We start from the raw sequence: 23,057 nt of genomic DNA, 5'->3' as shown, positions 1-23,057 counted from the left end.
AGTCCACACCATGCAGATTTCTAATGCAGATGGTCATCAAGCAGTTTGCTGGCTGGTGCAAAATCATTAACAGAAATAGCAAATCTATTTTGTTGAGCATTGTCTTGATCTAGGATCATCTGTCATCCATGGCTTGCAATCTTTATTACCCTCTACTGCAGATGAATATCGTACTTCTGCAATGATCGTATAAAATGAAATAGCCTTTTACTTAGCACTGAAGCAAAATCACATCTCTATGCCATCCTCATTAGAGCATACAAGTGGAAGCCTCAGGGTGTATGATGTTGAACACACAGCATGATTTAGACCACCAGTTAATATTGACAGTATGTTGCATATTCGTTCTCTCAACTTTTCCTAAATTAAATACATTTTATACATTCACCAAAACAGCAAATGCTGGAAATACTCCACTGAAAGAACGCGAGGGCAGATTTCTTTTTCCCTAAAAGCAGATTTCCCCTCCACCATACCAGAAGAATCCTTGTCTGGGCCTTACCTATTTCCTACACCACTGCTTTGATCCTTCTCCTTTCGGCCACATAAAAGAAAGAGGTCCCCGAGCTTCATATTCCACCCCACCAGCCTTCACGTTCAATCTTTCATGATTTCCACCACCTTCAAATAGCTTTTCTCTCTTCACTGACATTGCCTGATCCGTTTGTCATTTGTAGCATTCATCTTTTGGTTTCAGGTTTAGCTACATCTTTGACCTGCATTTCACAGTTATAAAATGTCCCTTTTTTTCCTCTCCTATCTGGATCACTAATCTAACAACATGTTGACTACAGAACAGTGGATCCCAGCAATCCTGGCCTCACCCTATCAGAGATATTCCCTTTGCCCAATCCATCCTCCCCAATCCCCTTTACAACTTAAAGCTATCTTGTTTGCTCACTGTCCTGTTTCTGTTAAAGGGCCTTCAACTTGAAAGGTTACATTTGTTTTCTTTTTGGAGATGGTACTAGAGCATTCACAGCAGCTTCTAATTTTATTTCTGATATCCAGCATCTGTAGGTATATTTGCCGCAAGTGATCATTGTTCTTAAATGCTTTAACAATCTCTCTCTCTCTCTTTCTCTCTCTCTCTCTCTCTCTCTCTCTCTCTCAGGGTGCGGCCGGGAGCCGTTGAATGAGTATGGCTGGGAGCCGGGGACGGGAGGCGCTGAGTGGCGCCGGGACTGGGAAGCGCTGAGTGAAGCCCCCCCTCGAGTCCGCACATCCCCTCCCCCCACCCACACACCCCCCACCCCCACCCCCCCACCCCCACCCCCACACGCTCGCCTCCTACCACACACCCTCACAAAACCCTCAGAAAGAACTGCACAGATTAAATCTCATCTTTAACGTTTAAATTGTTATTGTATTTTTAAGTGTTATTCACATTTTAAGCTTTAATAAATCCCTTTTCCACTTGCCGCATCCATCGGCTGTGGCGGCGCAGTAATACCTATGTGTTCTACGTAACAATGGCCATATGGTGCCAGCACAAAAACCTGGCTCTCTATATCGGCAAAATTAAAAAACTGATTGTGGACTTTGGAAGAGGAACGGGAACCTGTTAGCTGTGCCTGGCAGCTATGGATGAGTGGTGGAATATTGTGTTGGGGGACCAGGCCTCCAGTGTAACAATGGGACCCAATGGGTCCCACTTAATTTAGTTACTTTCTAAAATGCACATTGTGAGCCTCAGTTCATCACTTTGACAAAGTGGTATCATTATTCATGAGCACAGAAATAAATATAATTTAATTCAATTGCATGAGTATTTGGCATTTGCCACATGTGATTTATTTAGATATGAAATGCTGGTATCAGATCAATACTTTTGGTTATGATTCATTTTGTAATAGCAATTTCAGCGGTTAAATTATTTTAACCTCTTAAAACTATTTTTCTTAGTTGCTCCCTCGTGGTTTAGGCTAAATCTAGTTCTTGGGCTTTGAGGTGGCTGACAAAACCAATTTAGTACTTACTCATTTGTACACTAGTGGGGCAGAACATGCTTGACCGGGTTTCTAGAATGTGATATACCCCCTCTGCCATTTTCAATATTCCATGTGCCCCTGATGAATCAATTTGAGATTACTATGCAACGCCTCTGTACCTTCTCTATTCTGTGCGGATTTTGGTGAAGAATATCAAGCTAAAAGTGTTTTATGGTCATTTGTCTGAAAACAGAACAAGAAATTCTTAAGGGCCTGTCGACAGGACAGGCCGGCAGTGACTGAGGTGCGAAAATTATCTAGCAGTATGACAGTCGCGCGCCAAGTAGTGGCAGTCTCCGTGGCAAGGATTTTCCCAGTGAAAAAATTTCAAAACTCGGCGCGCTTTATACCCGGGTGATCACATGGTGCGGCACTTAAATGACGTGCAAATGGTACACCGACAACGTATGGGCAGCACGCGGCGATGCATGGTTACGGATGTTGATGCATGATGACACATATAAATTAGCATAGGCAATGTTCGTGCGTCAGCATGCGCAAGGGATAAATCCCACAGGTGGCAGGCGAGGATTTTGAACATTCCAAAATCTTTTGGCGATAGGGAAGCACCGCGCGTTACCGCGCGCCACTGCATATGCCACCACGCCTCACCACGGGTCATGACGCTCCGACCAATTTTTAGGATGTTGCGTAAATGATGCACAAATGACGCCCAAGTGGGCCAGGCCCTTTACTAATAGCAGTGCAACAGGTTTGTATACATAGTACTCAATAGATAATAAGACAAACAAACAAAAAGGTTCAATAAATAAAAAAAATATATAGTGGAAATAACATAACTAAGTGTCTCGTGCAAACCAAGTCAATTCATAGTTCAGAATTTAGCTGGAGTTTCTAGTATTCAATGACGTGATGGTTGTTGGAAAGAAGCTGTTCCTGCGCATGGATGTTAGTTTTCAGACTCCGATACCTACTTCCCAATGGCAGGAGTGAATCGAGAACATGTCCAGTGTGGTGTGGGTTCTTAATGCTGCTAGCTGCTTTTTTGAGACAGCGCTTCTCATAGATCCCATTGATGCTGGGGAGGTTAGTACCCATGATTGCATTCGAGTTGATAAACCAGGCCGTAAAGCAACCAGCCCATAGTTTCTCTACCGTACCTCTGTAGATGTTCAAGAGAATATTCATCAATATAGCAAATCTCCTCATCCGTTTGAGGAAGTAGAGGTGTTGGTGGGCTCTCATTATGATTGTAGCAATATGCTGGGTCCAGGGCAGATGTGCAGAGATATGCAGGCCCAGATATCCATAACTTAAGAATAATTTTGAATGAGGTTCCTCTGTCCTCATGGTAATCTCTCGTAATGATGGAACTCAGAAAAGATGCTTGTTTCAGAAAGCTGACAGCAGAAGCATAAACAATGTGGTCCACTCATCAGAACCATTTGAGCATAATTTGTGTCTGCATGTTGAGGATTGTGCATGGAAGACTATGCTGATGTTGATTCACGTAGCGTTCCAGTGGATTTGGACGATATTGCAGAGACTGCTTTGATGATTTTTCTCCACTGGAAATCGCATTAATATCATTGCATGATGTACTTGCACCAAATTCCTCCCTTTGCTGTTTTAACGGAGATATTATCATATTTATTTTAATAGTGCTTTTACACATTTAAATGCTGAGTAATTTAATATCCATAGAAACTTACTTTATAGAAACATACTTTATATGATAACATTGCGAATCATTTAGAAGATAATATGATAATCTTAAAAATACATTAATCATGATTGGAATTTTGTAAGTTTGAATCCATGTGCATGGCTAGATAGTTACTAATTATTTGATTATGATGTAAGTTATAGTTAGCAAATTGTTTCAAATATATTTTCTTTTTTATTCTATTCAGGATTTTGACATATGAAGTAAATTCTACATTTAATTTCAGATTCCCGATGACAAGATGTCGGTGAGCTGCTTTCTAGAAATATAGCTGTCATTGTTGTGAGGGTACTCACAAAAGACAATGAAATAAAAAGTACCAGAATTCTGACCAGCTAGAATGAACAATGTGTAGTGTGTGAGTTGGAGAAAATGTACAGTGGAGGTGTCTGTTCATGTTGCTTATCCATCTCACAGAGATGCTGTGTGACCTAATTAGTTACTCTAGCACTTTGCCATTTATTTGTAAGCCAGCATCCGAAATTCCTTGTGTTTCCAAGTGATTGCATGGGTGGTACGGTGGCACAGTGGTAACATTACTGCCTTAGATCGCCAGAGACCCAGGTTCAACCCTGACTACGGGTGCAGCCTGTATCGAGTTTATACAGTACGTTCTCCCCATGATCTGCGTGGGTTTTCTCTGGTAGCACTGGTTTCCTCTCACACTCCAAAGACGTACAAGTTCGTAGGCTAATTGGCTTGGTAAAAATTGTAACTTGTCTGTAATGTGTGTTGGATAGTGTGAGTGTGTATGGATTGCTGGTCAGCGTGGACTTGGAGGGCCGAAGGGCCTGTTTCTGCACTGTATCTCTTAAAGATAATAAACTACGTGATGGCATTTGTATGCACCTGCAGCTTTTCTAGATTTTATTGATGTCAATTTGGGAAGTGTTGTTTAAGAATCTTTTGCAGGATATGGCAGTATACTGTCAATGCTACACACTGCAGTCAATGGAGAGTAGTTTATGGAAGGAGGAAAACATTTAGGGTGATGGGTAAGGTCATAGAGTCATAAAGCATGGAAACACATCCTTCAGCCCAATTGACCAAGATGCCCCATTTAAGCTAGTCCCATTTGCCCGCATTTGACCTATGTCCTTCTGAACCTTTGCTATCCATGTATCCGGCGAAGCGTCTTTTAAATGTTGTTATTGTATCCACCTCAACTACTTCCTCTGACAGCTCATTCTATATACCACAACCCTTCGTATGAAAAATATGCCCGTCAGGTTCCTATTAAATCCTTCCCCTCTCACCTTAAACCTATGTTCTCTAGTTCTTGATTTCTCTACCCTGGGTAAAAGACTGTATATTTGCCCTATCAATTCTCCTCATGATTTTTATACCCCTGTGCACAAAGGAATATAGTCCTGGTTTGCCCAAATTGCTCCCTATAGCTCAAGCCCATGAGTTCTGGCAACATCTTCATACAACTCCTCAGCATTCTTACCAGGTGAACAACATCCTTCCTACAGCAGGGTGACCAAAACTAAACACAATACTCCAAATGCTACCTTACCAACTTCTTGTACAACTGTAACACAATGTACCAACGTTGATACTCAATACCCTGACTCAATACTATCTGTGAAGTCACTGTCAGAGAACTGTGTACCTGTAATCCTAGATCCATTTGCTTTACAACACTCCTCTGGGCCCTACCACTGTGAGGGTCCTAAGCTGGTTTGACTTTCCAAAATGCAACACCTTACACATCTGCATTAAACGGCATTGGCCATTCTTCAGCCCACTTGCACAGCTGATCAAGATCCTGATTTGAGGTATTGATTGGGTGATTTTGATCGAGAGGTGCTGCCTGACTCATTGGATTAGTCCAACATTTTGTGTCGATATTTGGGGTAAACCAGCATCTACATGAGAGGTATTGATTAATGGGTCACTTTGTCCTGTCTATTGTATCATTCTTCGAGTCCCATAGAGCCATGGTGTAATACTGCACGGAAACACGCTCCTCAGCCACTGTTGGAGCTGAATACATTCAGGCTATTTTCACTTACTGGTGAGGCATGAACTAGAGACTGTGAATGTAAATCAATTATAGAAACAGTAAGTGAGCAGTTGAGATGAATTTTTTGGTTTACCAAGAGGGTGCTCTGAATAAGGAATTTGCTGTTATAGGGAGGAATAGAATGACAGTAGGATGTTTGTGTGGAACATAAAATGCATCTTTATACATATTGGACTGACTGGTTTATTACTGTGCCACAAACGCTTCATGGTGGTGCAACAGTACAGTTACTGCCTTATCGTGCTTGGAGTGCCGGAGACCCGTGTTCTATCCCGACTATGGATGCTGTCTGTATGGAGTTTGTATGTTCTCCCCGTGACCCTGTGAGCTTTCTCCGAGATCTTCAGCTTTCTCCCACATTCCAAAGACATACAGGTCGGTATTAGTGAAAATTGTCCTTAATGTGTGTAGATAGTGTTAGTGTGCGGGGATCGCTGGTCGGTGCGGACTCGGGGGGCCGAAGGGCTTAAAAAGTAAGAAAAAGTAAGATAATACAATGCTTTAGGAATTTGGAGGAACAATTAAATATAGAAAACTAGTAATGGTTACAAAGTGATGGAGTAATTCAGTGGGTCAGGTAGCATCTCTTTCTTCTTCCCTCATCATCTTTCACTGTATCCCTTTCTCTGACCTCATTTCTCATTATCGCTGTATCACACAGCCTTTTGTATTCTTCTCAAGAAAATAATGCTGCAATTATATTATCATTTTTAAGAAAGAGAAAGACCTCATAAAAGATACAAAACAAGAAGGAAAATTCATGACAACCTTAAGGGCATGTCCCACTTTCACGATATAATTCACGACCTCTGCTGCGTTTGCCCTTGACTCGTACTCGCAGCATGGTTGTTACGAGGTCATAGGGGGTCGTAGATAGGCCGCAGGAGGTCGTAGGTACTCGTGGCATCAAGTAGGTCGGGGCGTTTTTTTTCTAGCATGATGAAAAATGTCCATGAGTAAAAAAGGTCGTGAATTAGGTCATGAAAGTGGGACAGGCCCTTTAGTTGTACTTTCTTGAATACAGATGGTTGAGGAATTTGATGGAAATTATCAATGGGACCATATTTATTGGCATATTCAAGACCAAACCTTTCAGAAATATGAAGAATACCTATTTGGAAAATCCCCAAAAACCCTTTAGCCAAAACATTCTAGAAATTACAAACTTAAAATGATTTTTATGTGCCAGTTGGTTACTTAAATAATAATACTTAAAGAAAACACTGTGAAAGCTGAAAAATGAGTTGATTTAAGATCTATTTAATATCTTATGACAAATAAATAATTTTCTCTTGTGCTGATGTCTATGTTTGTAATTAATAAATCATGTTAATGTCCAGATGTTAATTGGTATTCAATTTTGCTACTATAGGATAATTAATTATCCACCAGTGTTTAATTATAAACAAACCTATGTTTGAGTTATAGAGCAAAGCTTGTTTTCTATTTAACCCGATCCAGAATGTGTTACTCTGCCAATACCACCCACACCAGTGGCCTTTACCACCAAGAAATATAAGGATTGTAGGGTTATTTGGTAGGTTCCCGTCCAAATCGTCCACAATACTCATTTGGAAATATCCCTGGTTCTTCATCAGCATTGGGTCTAAGTCATGGAATTTCCTTCTCAAAAGAACTGTGGGATGACATTTACCACAAAGATAGAGTGGATTAAGGAGGTTGCTCACCACTATCTTTTTTTTATTTTTTAATATTTTATTTATTAGAAGTAATGTATATTACAGTGATATAAGCCAAAAATAACATAATACATTTCCTGTACCACTTCTTATTTTAAACTTTAAAAAGAAGGATAAAGTAGAGAGAGTTAGATAGGATAGTGTGTGTGTGAAAGAGTGATCGTGAGAGACCCGTAGAAACGTAAAATGAAGAGGAGATAAAAAGAAAATCAAAGGAAAAAAAAAGAGAGAAATAGAGAACAAAAGATATAAGAACGTAAAATAAGATAAAAGGGATATACCTACTTTGTATCTTTACACCAGGTCCTGAAACCATTACTTTTTAAAGTGATATTGCACCCTATACTTGTAATAAGTCGACAAATGGAGACCAGATCTTTTGGAAATGGTCTGCTTTGCCTGCTAGGAGAAATCTCATGTCTTCCAGGTGTAACATTTCAGACATATTTGAAATCCACATTTTTATCGTTGGTGTGGGAGCGTTTTTCCAGAATTTAAGTATAATTTTTTTTGCCTTTATTAAGCCGTAATTAAGGAAGCTCTTTTGGAACGAAGTCAGCTCCAAGCTGGCTTCCATTGTTCCAAAAATAATTAATTCTGCGTTCAGTTTCAGTTTTATTTTAAATAGTTTTGTAAAGATTTCAAAGATTTAATTCCAAAAGTTTTGGATTTTTATACAAAAAACAAAGGAGTGTGCTATAGTTGCTCCTTGGGATAGACATTTATCACAGATGGGGGAGACATTTGGAAAAAGTTTACTTATTTTAGTTTTTGAGTAATATAGTCTATGTAAAGTTTTAAATTGGATTAGAATATGTCTTACATTGATCGAGCATTTGTGCACATATAGTGTTTATCCCACCTCTCTTTCAAAATTTTTATAGCCAGTTCTTGTTCCCAATCTCTTCTAATTTTATCGGATGATGGTATTTCTATATTTAGGATGGTATTATACAAGTATGATATTAAATTAGTTGATTCCGCCTTTATATTAATTGCTTCGTCTAATAGGTCTGGAGACAAATTATGATATTCTTGTGTATATTTTTTCAAATAGTCACGGATTTGAAAATATTTAAAATATTGATTATTTCTCAAATTGTATTTGTTGTAGTTGCTGGAATGATTAAAAAATGCCATTTATCACCACTATCTTAAGTGCAATTATGGCCACTAATTACTGACTTGCCAGTGATGTTCAGATCCCTAGAAAATGAAAAAATAAAGAAAAAATAATTACAAATTGATTAAAGTTGTTTAAAGCTCAGTGAAATCTCCATACAGAAATCCAAATTGGTTTTGCATTTAACCGAGGCACAGCTATTTAATACTGAATTTACAGTTGTTGCATCTGTTGTTGGTTTGCAGAAGGAGTTACTCATGTGCTTCCTGAGCATTGATGTGACTAATGTCTTACATTGTGAGGAAACAACTGATAAAAACCTGATGCGCAGCCTTTAAAAAGACAGTTGAACTTGCAGTCCTCAACAGAAGATTGCATAGAAACATAGAAAATAAGTGTAGGAGTAGGCCATTCGGCCCTTGGAGCCACCATCACCATTCAACGATCATGGCTGGTTATCCAGAATCAGTACCCTGTTCCTGCTTTCTCTCCATATCACTTGATTCCATGAGATTATAGAACAACCTGGGTAGGAAGCGCTTAGCTAAATTAGCGAAGTGAAATGACTTCATTTTCAACTACCCTCATGGCATTACTTCCAAATAATTTTAACGTAACATCTCAGAATATTTACCATTGCACCCCCGAGTGGTTCGTACCTTGCTGAAAACAAACACCCAATATCAGAAAAGTAGACCTCAATGATTTGATGATTCTTTATTGTTACATGTACCTAGGTACAGTGAAATCCTTTGTTTTTGCATACAATCCAGTAGGATCATACAGCAGATTTCATCTACGCATTACACAAAGAGTCGCCACGTTACTGGCGCTGATAATGTTTCAAAGGTTCTTAGTACATTCTTAGCTTTTCGCAGCAGCGAACCCCTCACCGGGTCCCTCCCAGCTCTTGGCTGCCCGTCTGCCGGGTTACGCTTGGCGGCCCTTCTGCCAGTTGGCTCCACGGCACAACCCTGGACCTAGGGTTGAGATTTTTGATTGGAGAAAGGCTAACTTTGATGCGATGCAAGATGATTTAAAAGGAGTGAACTGGGACATTTTGGTTTATGGGAAAGATGTAGAAGAGAAATGGAGGACATTTAAAGGGGAAATGTTAAGAGTACAGAATCTTTATGTTCCTGTTCGGTTGAAAGGAAACAGTAAAAATTGGAAAGAGCCCTGGTTTTCAAGGGAAATTAGACATCTTGTTCGGAAAAAGAGGGAGATCTACAATAATTATAGGCAGCAAGTAAATGAGGTGCTTGAGGAGTATAAGGAATGTAAAAAGAATCTTAAGAAAGAAAATAGAAAAGCTAAAAGAAGATATGAGGTTGCTTTGGCAAGTAAGGTGAAAGTAAATCCAAAGGGTTTCTACAGCTATATTAATAGCAAAAGGATAACGAGGGATAAAATTGGTCCATTGGAGAGACAGAGTGGACAGCTATCTGCAGAGCCAAAAGAGATGGGGGAGATATTGAACAATTTTTTTTCTTCGGTATTCACCAAGGAGAAGGATATTGAATTATGTGAGGTAAGGGAAACTAGTAGAGTAGCTATGGATACTATGAGGTTCAAAGTAAAAGAAGTACTGACACTTTTGAAAAATATAAAAGTGGATAAGTCTCCAGGTCCTGACAGGATATCCCCTAGGACATTGAGGGAAGTTAGTGTAGAAATAGCCGGGGCTATGACAGAAATATTTCAAATGTCATTAGAAACAGGAATAGTCCCCGAGGATTGGCGTACTGCGCATGTTGTTCCATTGTTTAAAAAGGGTTCTAAGAGTAAACCTAGCAATTATAGACCTGTTAGTTTGACTTCAGTGGTGGGCAAATTAATGGAAAAGATACTTAGAGATAATGTATATAAGCATCTAGATAAACAGGGTCTGATTAGGAACAGTCAACATGGATTTGTGCCTGGAAGGTCATGTTTGACTAATCTTCTTGAATTTTTTGAAGAGGTTACTAGGGAAATTGACGAGGGTAAAGCAGTGGATGTTGTCTATATGGACTTTAGTAAGGCCTTTGACAAGGTTCCTCATGGAAGGTTGGTTAAGAAAGTTCAACTGTTGGGTATAAATGCAGGAATAGCATGATGGATTCAACAGTGGCTGAATGGGAGAAGCCAGAGGGTAATGGTGGATGGCTGTTTATCGGGTTGGAGGCAGGTGACTAGTGGGCTGCCTCAAGGATCTGTGTTAGGTCCTTTATGGTTTGTCATGTACATCAATGATCTGGATGAAGGTGTGGTAAATTGGATTAGTAAGTATGCAGATGATACCAAGATAGGGGGTGTTGTGGATAATGAAGAGGATTTCCAAAGTCTACTGAGTGATTTAGGCCATTTGGAAAAATGGGCTGAAAGATGGCAGATGGAGTTTAATGCTGATAAATGTGAGGTGCTACACCTTGGCAGGACAAATCAAAATAGGACGTACATGGTAAATGGTAGGGAATTGAAGAATACAGTTGAACAGAGGGATCTGGGTATAACCGTGCATAGTTCCTTGAAGGTGGAATCTCATATAGATAGGGTGGTAAAGAAAGCTTTTGGTATGCTAGCCTTTATAAATCAGAGCATTGAATATAGAAGCTGGGATGTAATGTTAAAATTGTATAAGGCATTGGTGAGACCAAATCTGGAGTATGGTGTACAATTTTGGTCGCCCAATTATAGGAAGGATGTCAACAAAAATAGAGAGAGTACAGAGGAGATTTACTAGAATGTTGCCTGGGTTTCAACAACTAAGTTACAGAGATAGGTTGAATAAGTTAGGTCTTTATTCTCTGGAGCGCAGAAAGGTAAGGGGGGACTTGATAGAGGTCTTTAAAATGATGAGAGGGATAGACAGAGTTGACGTGGACAAGCTTTTCCCTTTGAGAATAGGAAAGTTTCAAACAAGAGGACATGACTTCAGAATTAAGGGACAGAAGTTTAGGGGTAATATGAGGGGGAACTTCTTTACTCAGACAGTGGTAGCGGTGTGGAATGAGCTTCCAGTGGAAGTGGTGGAGGCAGGTTCATTGGTATCATTTAAAAATAAATTGGATAGGCATATGGATGAGAAGGGAATGAGGGTAATGTTATGAGTGCAGGCAGGTGGGACTAAGGGGAAAAAAAGTTGTTCGGCACGGACTTGTAGGGCCGAGATGGCCTGTTTCCGTGCTGTAATTTTTATATGGTTAACCCGGGAGTCTTCTGCCGCCGCACGATGCATCCTCTGAGCCCGTCATGAACATTGAAGATAGGAGTCTCATATTTCTGCGTGCATTTGCCAGAAATTATATTCTTCTCCCCTAGAGAAAAGCAGCACTGGACGATAATTATCAATTTCCTCATCTTAAAAACTGACAGTTTAGTATTGGATGCTGTTTGCTGCATATGTCAATACTTGAGGTGTTGGCATTACCAAAAAGCCATCATAATACTTTTGTAAAAGAAAGATGGTTTAAGAAGTTTATGTTTTCTTTTGTCCATACGCTTTCGCAAAATTTCCATGAACTATTTTCTCTCAACAAATATGTTTGAATGTTCAAATCTGGTGTCAATAAAATTCCAGGCTTCCAGTTGTAAATAATAATAATAATAACTTTATTTGTTAAGCACCTTAAAAACAACCAAAGCTGACCAAAGTGCTGTACAGAAAAAAGAAAACAAGCAAGACATCATAAAACAGGCAGAACAACAGAACATATAACTAACACGAGGCGCATAAATTACATACAAAAATCCAAACAATAAATTAAAAAACATAAAACACAAGTACAAACAACGCAGCAAAACCAAGCAAATAAAGTTAAAAAACAATTCGACACCTCACTGGTCTACAAAGGCCATGGAGAATAGATATGTCTTCAGGAGTGATTTAAAAACAGCTAGAGAAGGGGCCTGTTTAACGTGCAGAGGCAATTCATTCCACAATCTCGGAGCCGACACAGCAAAGGCACGGTCCCCTCTGAGCTTCCGCTTAGTCTTTGGCTCAATCAGGAGCAGCTGATCATCTGACCTGAGAGAGCGGGAGGGCGAATAAGGGTGAAGAAGCTCAGATAGGTAGGACGGGGCAAGACCACTTAGGGATTTAAAAGTAAATAAAATAATTTTAAAACGAATCCTATACTGAATAGGCAGCCAGTGGAGAGAGGCCAAAAGGTGAGAAATCATGATCATGCTTTCGTGTGCCTGTCAAGAGACGAACAGCTGCATTCTGTACCATCTGGAGACGGGCGATGGAGGACCGACTAACCCCCAGATACAGTGCATTGCAGTAATCCAGCCGGGTGGTAACAAAGGCATGGATTACCGTCTCAAAGTGCTTCCTTGACAAAATCGGCTTTATTTTTGCCAGCTGCCTCAGATGGAAAAAACCAGATTTAACAACAGCCCTTACCTGACAGTCAAATCTAAGCTCAGGGTCCACTTTAATCCCCAGGTTCGTGATGTTAGGTTTGAGATATGCAGACAAAGAGCCTAGATCAACAGGGGGGGCCCCAGAGGTGCCACCAAAGATCATTACCTCTGTCTTGTCATCATTAAATTTTAAAAAGTTCAGTGACATCCAGGCCTTTATGTCACTGAGACACTCAAGCAAGAGGCCGACAGAGTGTACACCCCCCTTTCCCAGAGGCACATAAAGCTGACTGTCATCAGCATAAAAGTGGAATGAAATCCCGTGCTTCCTAAGGATGGAACCGAGTGGGAGCAAATAGAGTGAAAAGAGGAGAGGGCCAAGAACTGAGCCCTGTGGGACCCCACACGACAGAGGAGCAGAGGAGGATACAGAGTCCCCAAGGCTGACACAAAAAGTTCGATCAGCCAAGTACGACCTGAACCACTCCAGTGCTATGCCCCTGATACCCACCCACTGCTCCAAACGGGAGATCAAAATTTCATGATCCACTGTGTCAAAGGCAGCTGACAAATCTAAAAGCACGAGGACAACACAGTCACCTTGATCAGTAGCCAAAAAAATATCATTAAAAACCCTTAAAAGGGCCGATTCTGTGCTGTGCCGGGACTTAAAACCGGACTGGAAAACCTCCAAAACGTCATGTTCCTCCAAAAAGGCCATCAATTGCCTGTGCACGATCCTCTCTAGGACTTTTGATAAAAAAGGCAGTTTGGAGATAGGCCTGAAATTCCCAAGAACTGCAGGGTCAAGAGCAGGTTTCTTAATCAGGGGTTGTACTACTGCATGTTTAAAAAGTGCAGGAACAACACCCGAGGACAAACTGCTATTAACGACAGCGATAACAGATGGTCCTACAGTGGGCAACACCTCCTTAAACAGCCGAGGAGGAACAGCATCATTCGGAGAACCTGAGGGCTTTGAACGACCAACAATCTCATGCAAAAAGGAGAGAGACACCGGCTTAAAATGATCAAATACAGCCGTGCATGGAACAGATACCGAGGGGGTCATAAGCAGATGGTGGGATTAGAGCTCTAAGCATAGCGACCTTATCAACAAAAAAGCGGAGGAAGTTCTCACACACAGCAGGGGACGCCTCCATACAGACTGCCTGCGGGGCATTAAGAACTGTGTTAATGGTGTTAAACAAAACACGAGGGCTGCGGCAGTCAGAGAGGATAATACCTGAGAAATGTTTCCTCTTAGCAGCTTTCACAACTTTCTGATAATGGCACCAACTCTCCCTCAACATTTGAAATGACACCTGCAGTTTGTCTTTCTTCCACTTCCGCTCAGCTCTACGACACTCGCGCCTGACAGCACGAATCGTGCCATTCATCCAGGGCTCAAATTTAGTTTTAGGCTGCCTGAACTTCAATGGAGCCACAGTGTCCAAAACAGTCTGGCAGGTGGAGTGAAGCCATGAGCTAAGCTCCTCTGTATCACACACAGACTCAGGAACGATGGAGTTCAGAGCAAAAGCAGCCGAGAACTGAACAGCAGTGGAAGGGCTAACAACACGACAGTGCCGAGCAGGAGCGCGAGGTCGAACTGCAGTAGGTGCAATAATAACCTCAAATAACACAGGCATATGGTCGGAAAACACGGCATCACAAATCACTAGATTAGAAACGGGCAAACCATATGATAGGACAAGATCAAGCGTGTGACCATGCTCTTGTGTGGGTCCTGACACAGATTGTACAAGACTAAATGAATCAATGAGGTTCAAAAAGTCCTTTGCCATAGGCTTTTCAGGACAACACACGTGAACATTAAAATCCCCTACAATAAGTACACGGTCATATCTAGGCATGATTTCAGCCAGGAAAATAGAAAAGTCATTTAAAAAGTCCTTATTATACTTTGGAGGCCGATAGACCAGAGTGTTAGAGCCAACCAGCTCAAACAAACTTAATTCAAAACTTGCTAAAGAGGATGAAAGCAATAGCTGTTTACATTTAAAATGACTCCTAAAGACAGTAGCTAGTCCTCCACCTCTGCCCGACGTCCGCGGGGAGTTAAGATAGCAGCAATCAAGGGGTAACATCTCAGCGAAAGCGCTGGACTCACCAACACACCCAGCCATGTCTCAGTCACACAGAGGAGATCTAACCCTCTGGATTAAAAAAAATCTTTCAAAATAAAAGTCTTGTTCACCAGCGACCTAGCGTTCACCAGGGCAATCTTGACAGGAACAGGCTGGTCCACGGCGTCCGATGTCAGGGGAGCCCGGCACAAGGGCCGCAAGTTGAGGAGATTTAAACCACGCCTGCGGGGTCGAGGAGAGGAGGGGCCACAAGGGAGGAGCAGTTCTTCCGGGCCAACGGCAGGCAGCAGGCAGCAGCCATCAGGGTCCAACGAGCGTCGAGGAAGAATAAGAGAACGACCAATCCCAGTCCAGGAAGACACAGGTAAACTCGCCAGACAAGCCTTCAGCCTCACCAACCGGCCGCCGCGTTTACCCCGGCGACGTTTACGCTTACGCCGAGGAAGTGGAGCCAGGACAAGGCAAAGGCGAACCGGGGCCCTTGCCAGAAGAGGGGGTAACGTACCGCGGCCACCACCAGCCAAGTCCACTGAACAAAGATCCAGCAGAGTTTGGCGATCATAGACCAACAGAGAGTCGACATCCAGGGTAAGAATCGAAACAATTACAAACAGCACACACAATTCCGAGAGCAACTGACGGCAGGCCACACACACCGGCGCCATCTTGGAACGGAATGTTAATAAATAAGCAATTCTATGGAGCCATTAACCACAGTCAAAACATTGTAAGTATTGAAATTGTACTTAATCGCCTACTATTAGCAAAATAGATATTCAATTTGTTGAAATCAGTCCCCTTATATTTTTCAGGTCCTCTTCTCTTTATAATTCCTTTAATAGTGCACAACAAAGGATCCCACTGCTATGTGTTTCTGGCTTGCAACCTAACAAATGCTAATAAGTGCAATGGCAACTCAATATGTATATATGTGTATATGTGTATATATATATATATATATAAAAATATATAAATATAAATATATATATATACACACACACACATATATATATATATATATATATATACACACACACATATACATATATATACATACACACACACACACACATATATATATATACATACACATATACATATATATATATATACATATATATATATACACACACATATATAAATATATATATATATATATATATATATATATATATATATATATAAATATATATATATATATATATATATATATATATATATAAATATATATATATATATATTCATATACATATATATATATACACATATATATATATACATATATATACACATATATATATATATACACACACATACATATATACATATATATACATAGATGCAAGCAGAGATGGAGAAGACATGTTAAGATGGGCAACCATCTGTGGGAGGGCAAACTTTGACCCAGACCACATGAATGTGCTGAGATATGTCTGACAAGTCCTTGTCCCTGATGATCTGACTGCATTCTGACACTGGACATTCTACTAGAATGCTAACTTCCTGTGCCCTACCGGTGTTTATATTGGATAATTTACCAGCAGAAGTAATGGAGGAGAATGGCTTCAAAGCTGAGAGCAAATATGTGCAATTACCTGATGCTCTTGACCTTTCTTGGTGGTGGAGCCCACAGTGTTGGTAGGAATAGACTGGGTGGGTAACTCTGTGCATTTGTTGATGGTCCGCACCACAATCACTGTGCGCTGATGGTGGACGGAATTAATGTTTAAGGTGATTTAGATTCAAATTCAGATTCACATTCACATTTATTGTCACATTCACCAATTAAGGTACAGTGATATTTGAGTTGCCATGCAGCCATACAATTAAAAGAACCCAATACAATTAAAAAGAACGATAGAACTTAACAGAAACATCCACCACAGTGATCACTGTGATGGAAGGCTATAAAGTTAATTCAGTCTTCCTTCTTTTGTTCAGCCATGTTTGGGGCCTTGACCCTCCTGGTGACCATGTGGCGAGCGCAGAGTCTCCTGCACTCGCCAAAGTGGGACAGGCCCATAACTTATGTTTCTTAACTGTTAGGATAGTCCCAGCCTCAACTACCTCTTTTGACAGCTCGTTCCATACACCCACCACCCTTTGTATGAAAAAATTACCCCTCAGATTACTATTAAATGATCAGAATAATCTGTGCCTCAATATCTAAGGATATACAAATGGGAATATAAGGAATTATTGGAAGTAATTTATGTTCCCTAAGAGGTTGAATTGACTCCAACTCACTGTGAGGCCGAATGCATAAGCACGGAAGGTGGTTGAAGGGAACATAGTGTTTAATAATCTGTATCTATTGATTGGAATACAGGCATATTGCAAACTGTATCTAAGATTGACACAAAATTCTGGAGTAACTCAATGGGTCAGGCAACATCTCTGGACAAAATAACAGCTTCTTGGTTTGGAAAGGCATCAAGGGTTACGGTGAGAAGGCAGGATAATGGGGTTGAGAGGGAAAGGTAGATCAACCATGATTGGTTGGCAGAGTAGACTCGTTGGGCTGAATGGCCTAGTTTTGCTCTTACGTCTTCTGTTCTTCCGATCTCATTACAGCTTTAAAAAAAAAAAATTTGCTAACACTAAATATCTCACAAAATATTTTTCATTCGTGAGACAAAATTTAAAATTATACGCAGAATGTTCTCTCTTCAGATGTTTGATAGCCCTGCTGTGCATTTCCTATGGTTTTCTCATTTTTATTCAGTTTATGTGACAAATTACATAAGTAATTACATCATTTTCTCTAATGATATGATTCATTCTCAATTGTGCCTTAATTTCCATCGAATACTTGTTTCTCGGCAGGTAGCCTAAAATAATAGGCAGGCTGGTATCATGACTTACTGTTTTTATTGGACATGGATTTGATAATAACTGGACTCCTGAAACAAACTACCAAAGTGAATGACTGGCTCATTTGTCAATACTAGACTAAGTGGGACCCGTTGGGCCCAGCTTGACACGGGAGGGCTGGTCCCCCAACGCAATATTCCACCTCTCCACCAATTACAATATAAACACACACTCACGCACACACACTCACGCACACACACTCACGCACACACACTCACGCGCACTCTCCACCTCACACATACACTCGCACACATACACTCGCACACATACACTCGCACACACACACTCGCACACACACACACACACGCACTCACACAACATACTTACAAACACACACACACACACACTCACGCATACACTCACACATACATGCACACACTCACCCACACATTCACACACACAGACTCGCACACACATACACTCACATGCACACAGACTCGCACACACTTACACTCAAATACATACACTCACACACACACTCACATACAAATACACTCACACATACACTCACACACACACACACACATTCACACACACATACACTCACACACACACACACACATTCACATACACTCACACACACACACACACACACACACACACAAACTCACACACACATACCCACTCGCGTACACGCTCACACTGACACTACCACACACTGACTCACACACCCTATATATGACAGTAAACTTTCTTACATCTACTCACACGGCTGAGCGCGGCCTCTCCATTGTGGGGCTTCCGCAGTCAGCGGCACTTCCACAATCAGCGTGACCTCTCCATGAACCGGAAATTACGTAATCAGCACAACCTCTGCACTCACCGGAAATTATGCAATCAGCGCGACTTGTCCACTAAATGGAAGTCACGAAATGAGCGGGACTTTTGGACTAAACACAGCCAGATCTAATGAAGCATTTATTCATTCCAAACACAGTCAGACCTTATAAAGCATTTACTCCTTCCAAACACAGTCGGATCTAATAAAGTGTTTATTCCTTCCAAACACAGTCGGACCTAATAAAGCATTTATTCCTTCCAAACACAGTTGGACCTAATAAAGCATTGCAGTTTCAAGCACAGGCATGTCAGTAGGCCAAACAACTCATGGCATTGTCATTTCATTTCATTTCATTTCCAATTAAGCATTGCACTTTCCAGCACAGGCAGGGCAGCAGGTCAAACAACTCATAGCATTGTCATTTAATTACATTTAATTTCCAATTAAGCATTGCACTTTCAAGCACAGGCAGGGCAGCAGGTCAAACAACTCATGGCATTGTCATTAACTCTAACAATTCATTTATTGCAAGTACAGTTCAGTTAATTCACAGCTTAGAATGACAGTCGTGGCCTCTCCATCGCGATCTTGCAGAGTGACTGACTCACATCCAGGCATCCAGGGTTTTATAATCCTGCCCCCCACCAGGAAGGGGCGTTACCTTCATCGCAGTGATTAACAGACAAGAGGACCAATCAGCTAATCTCAATGTTTTTTAAACACCTATAATTTTTTTAATTTTCATCAATGGGAAAAATCCTCAGGGCTGGCTCAGTGGAGGAGAACTGTGAGTAACATGGCCAAAAATCACAGCGATACAGGGCAGTGTTTTTTTTCCCTTCTAAAATCGATATACAACGCAGATTGGAAGTGGTCAAGATGAGACTTTTAATTATATATATGGCTGCGATTTCCCAGCATGTTGCACCATTCAAACAAGAGTTATCATCTGTGGTCTTGGTTACATCTTTTACATGCTTATGAAACATTCCAAAACACTCGCTATTCAAATGATCTAAGTCACATACAATTAGAATAGGAGGTAATGATTCAGTAACCAGTATTCCTTCCAAACACAGTTGGGCTTAATAAAGCATTTATTCCTTCTAAACACAGTCAGACCTAATAAAGCATTTATTTCTTCCAAACACAGTTTTTCTTTCTTAGAACCATGTTGATTTTTGTTGGATTGGGTTGTTGCTCTAAAGGGCTTGCTATTTCTTCCATATTCACAGACACCGGCATCTTCCCAACAACAGATGTTGAGCTAAATGACCTATGTTTTCACATTTTGGTCTCTCCCTAAGAATGCAAATCCCCAGTTTGAAAATCTGGGCTTGCATTTATAAAATGTGGCTTCTAGTTCCAATTAAAATGACAATGTCTGGCTGCTATGGAATATCCATCAAAATATAAAGTCCATAAGAAATGGAATAGAAGGGGGCCATTGGGATTCTCAAGCCTGCTCTACCATTCAATAATATTATGTCTGATCCAGTTTCTAAAGTTTACTTTCTTGTGCCATGCCAACAATCTTTGAATAAAAAGCCTGTTAGTTTCTTTAAATAAGATAATCAAAACTATTTATAATATTCTAGAGGGAATATAAATCTAGAAATTATAATATTCTAGAGGGAAATATTAAAAACAACACCAACAATTTACAAACTGGTTAACCTCACCTTGGTAAAGGGGGGAAATGCTAGAGTATCATTAAAGATATGAGAAGATTATCTGTAAAGCAATGGAAGGAAAAGTCAAAGCATGGATTTATGAAAGGCCATTGGATAAAGGCTCTTGAGGCACATTGAGGTCTGGAAGGGTGCCGCTGATTGGCAAATAGAAAATGTGGCTCCCTTGTTCAAGTAGGGAGGGAGATCAAAATGGGAAACCATAAGCTATTTAGCTCAGCTTTTGTTGTTGGGAAGATGCCAGTGTCTATGAGTATGGAAGAAATAGCTAGCTCTTTAGAGCAACAATGCAATCCAACAAAATCAACATGGTTATATGAAAGGAAAATCTATTGCAGTCGCTGCCTCAAAAAGGCTGGCAATATCATCAAGGACCCACACCATCCTGGCCACACACTCATCTCCCTGCTACCTTCAGGTAGAAGGTACAGGAGCCTGAAGACTGCAACAACCAGGTTCAGGAATAGCTACTTCTCCACAGCCATCAGGCTATTAAACTTGGCTCGGACAAAACTCTGAATATTAATAGCCCATTGTCTGTTATTTGCACTTTATCAGTTTATTTATTCATGTGTGTATTTACGTACATAATGGTATATGGACACACTGATCTGTTTTGTAGTCAATGCCTACTATGTTCTGTTGTGCTGAAGCAAAGCAAGAATTTCATTGCCCTGTCAGGGACACATGACAATAAACTCTCTTGACTTGACTTCTTGACTTGACTTGATGTACCAATTGGTACAGTGAAATGTGTGGTTGCCATACAAATAATGAAGAGCACAGAACATGATAGTCTTTAACACAGACATCCCCATACAGCAGGATCAAAGTTTCCCACTGTGAGGGAAGGCTCCAAAATTTAGTCATCCTCCTTTGTTGTCCTCCTGTGGTTGGGGGGCTCCCAAACCCCCCACTGTTGCTGCTACGGGCGGCCCGATGTTCAAGCCTGCTCGCCGGGGTGATGGAAATACAATGTCCGGACTGGAGCACATCCTCAGTGGCTTGGACATCCGAATCGGCCACGTCCTACTGGAGTCCGCAGCACCCGAAGTCCACAGGCCGCGCTGGGTGGAGATTCAAAGCTGGCGGCCCTCGGCAAAGGACCCCACGACTCAGCGATGTTGAAGTCAGCACTGCCTGTGCTGTATGAACCACAGGTCTTTGAAGATATAACATGCAGAGTCTAGTGAGGGGAACCTGTAAATGTACTGCATTTGGATTATCAGAAGACACTCAATCAGGTGCCACATTAAAGACAACTACACAAGATAAACGTTTATGGTCTTATTATCACATAGTAGACAGAGAATTGGAACAAATGGTTCTTTACTGGACTTGAACGATGTAACTGTTGAAGTGTACCCCAGAGTTCTTACTCTCATTACCATCTATGTCAATAACTTGGACAAGACAACAGATTGTAAAATATCGTACTTTGCTAATGACAGAAAAGTTTAGGGCAATCAGATATTACGACTGTAATTGGATATATTCAGGTAGATGAACACGTTCAGTGTAGGAAAGTGTAAGGTTATGATGTCAAGTAAGTGAAGCACAATGGGAACCTTCCTTCAGACTGAAAGATAGAAACAATCTGAAGAAGGATTCTGACCCCAAATGTCACCTATTTCTTTTCCCCAGAGATACTACCTGACCCGCAGAGTTACTCCAGCAATTTGTGTCTATCTTTGGTATAAATCCCGCAGTTCCTTCATAAACATCCTAAATTGTACACCTGGCTCGAAGAGCTCAATTGTCTCTCCTGCTTTCTCTGTTTCTATGGTTTCACCAGCGTCTTGTCCAGTTACACTAAAACTTATTTTGTAATATTCCAACCACCTTGAAATAATAACCAGCATTCTATTAGCCTCTCCAATTACCTGCTGCACTGGTTGGCTAACATGTAGTTTCATTGACAAAACCTTCAAATCACCTGTGCTGCAGTGTTCTGTGGTATTTCTGCATTCAGTTAATAATCTGCTGTATCATTCTTCCAAGACATTTATCTACCCAACCCTAGGTCCATGTCAAAACTGTTGACATTTAAATATTCACATAAACAACTCAGTACATTGCATCAAAATACTTTGGAGGATGAGAAAAATTGTTGAAAGGAAAGCTTACTTCCACCTTCCAATGACAGTAAGAGATAGGGAATAAATCTAAATCATCACGACTGGGAATATATGAAAAATGTTTTAATTATGTGAATTCTCATCTGTTGACAGCAATAAAAGCAGAAAAGCTGGAAATGTACAGAAGGTTAATCAGAAACTGGAAATGAAGTGATGAGTTAATGTTTGAACTACTGATTACCAATGCAAATCATCACTAACGTTTTCTGTTCCTTTTGTTCATGTTGCTTGTGTTTCTCTGGATAAATTGCAAAAAGGAATCAGCTACTAATGTATTTTTGTCATTAATCTTCTCTCTGCCCTTCCTCTTCTGAAAGCTTCAGCTGTTTTCTTGCGTTTGAATACATCCATTGTTACAGGCACCTTGGCCAAGTGTTGATAGTAAATGTTGGCAGGCAAACTAATCTCAGGGGCTTGTGGTACCCACTGCGTCCACATATGCACAATACTAGTAGATGCCAATGAACAGCAAGTAAGAGTGTTAATCACGGCTGATTTTCCCTTCACTGGTTTGAGAAGTAAAGAGCTTTGGAAAGACACTCTATTGTCATCCTAGCTACTATCAATCCTAGGGATTAAACC

The 23,057-nt window shown here is 40.7% G+C and overlaps 1 protein-coding gene across 1 annotated transcript; it reads right to left on the bottom strand.

Moving 5' to 3' along the window:
• Positions 1-12,113: 12,113 nt before the first annotated feature.
• Positions 12,114-14,823, bottom strand: LOC129699061 (uncharacterized). Its single transcript, XM_055638680.1, has 2 exons — positions 14,127-14,823; positions 12,114-12,539 (listed from the first exon to the last, which is right to left on the bottom strand). The coding sequence occupies exons 1-2, from the start codon at positions 14,755-14,757 to the stop codon at positions 12,517-12,519; spliced, it is 654 nt and encodes a 217-aa protein (XP_055494655.1). The 5' UTR covers positions 14,758-14,823; the 3' UTR covers positions 12,114-12,516.
• Positions 14,824-23,057: the final 8,234 nt, after the last annotated feature.

The sequence above is a fragment of the Leucoraja erinacea genome, chromosome 7 (assembly GCF_028641065.1).
Source record: "Leucoraja erinacea ecotype New England chromosome 7, Leri_hhj_1, whole genome shotgun sequence".
In the NCBI taxonomy this organism is placed as follows: Eukaryota; Metazoa; Chordata; class Chondrichthyes; order Rajiformes; family Rajidae; genus Leucoraja; species Leucoraja erinaceus.
The sequence above is the reverse complement of the archived record's forward strand: the minus strand, read 5'-3'. Positions and strand labels throughout refer to the sequence as shown.

What these genes read in the sequence shown, in the direction of transcription:
- LOC129699061 (XM_055638680.1), bottom strand. Translation starts at nt 14,757, where the DNA reads ATGCCTAGATATGACCGTGTACTTATTGTAGGGGATTTTAATGTTCAC. An exon ending in TAAGAGGAAACATTTCTCAG is followed by an intron (nt 12,540 to 14,126) that starts GTATTATCCTCT and finishes CCGCTCTCTCAG; the next exon opens with GTCAGATGATCAGCTGCTCC.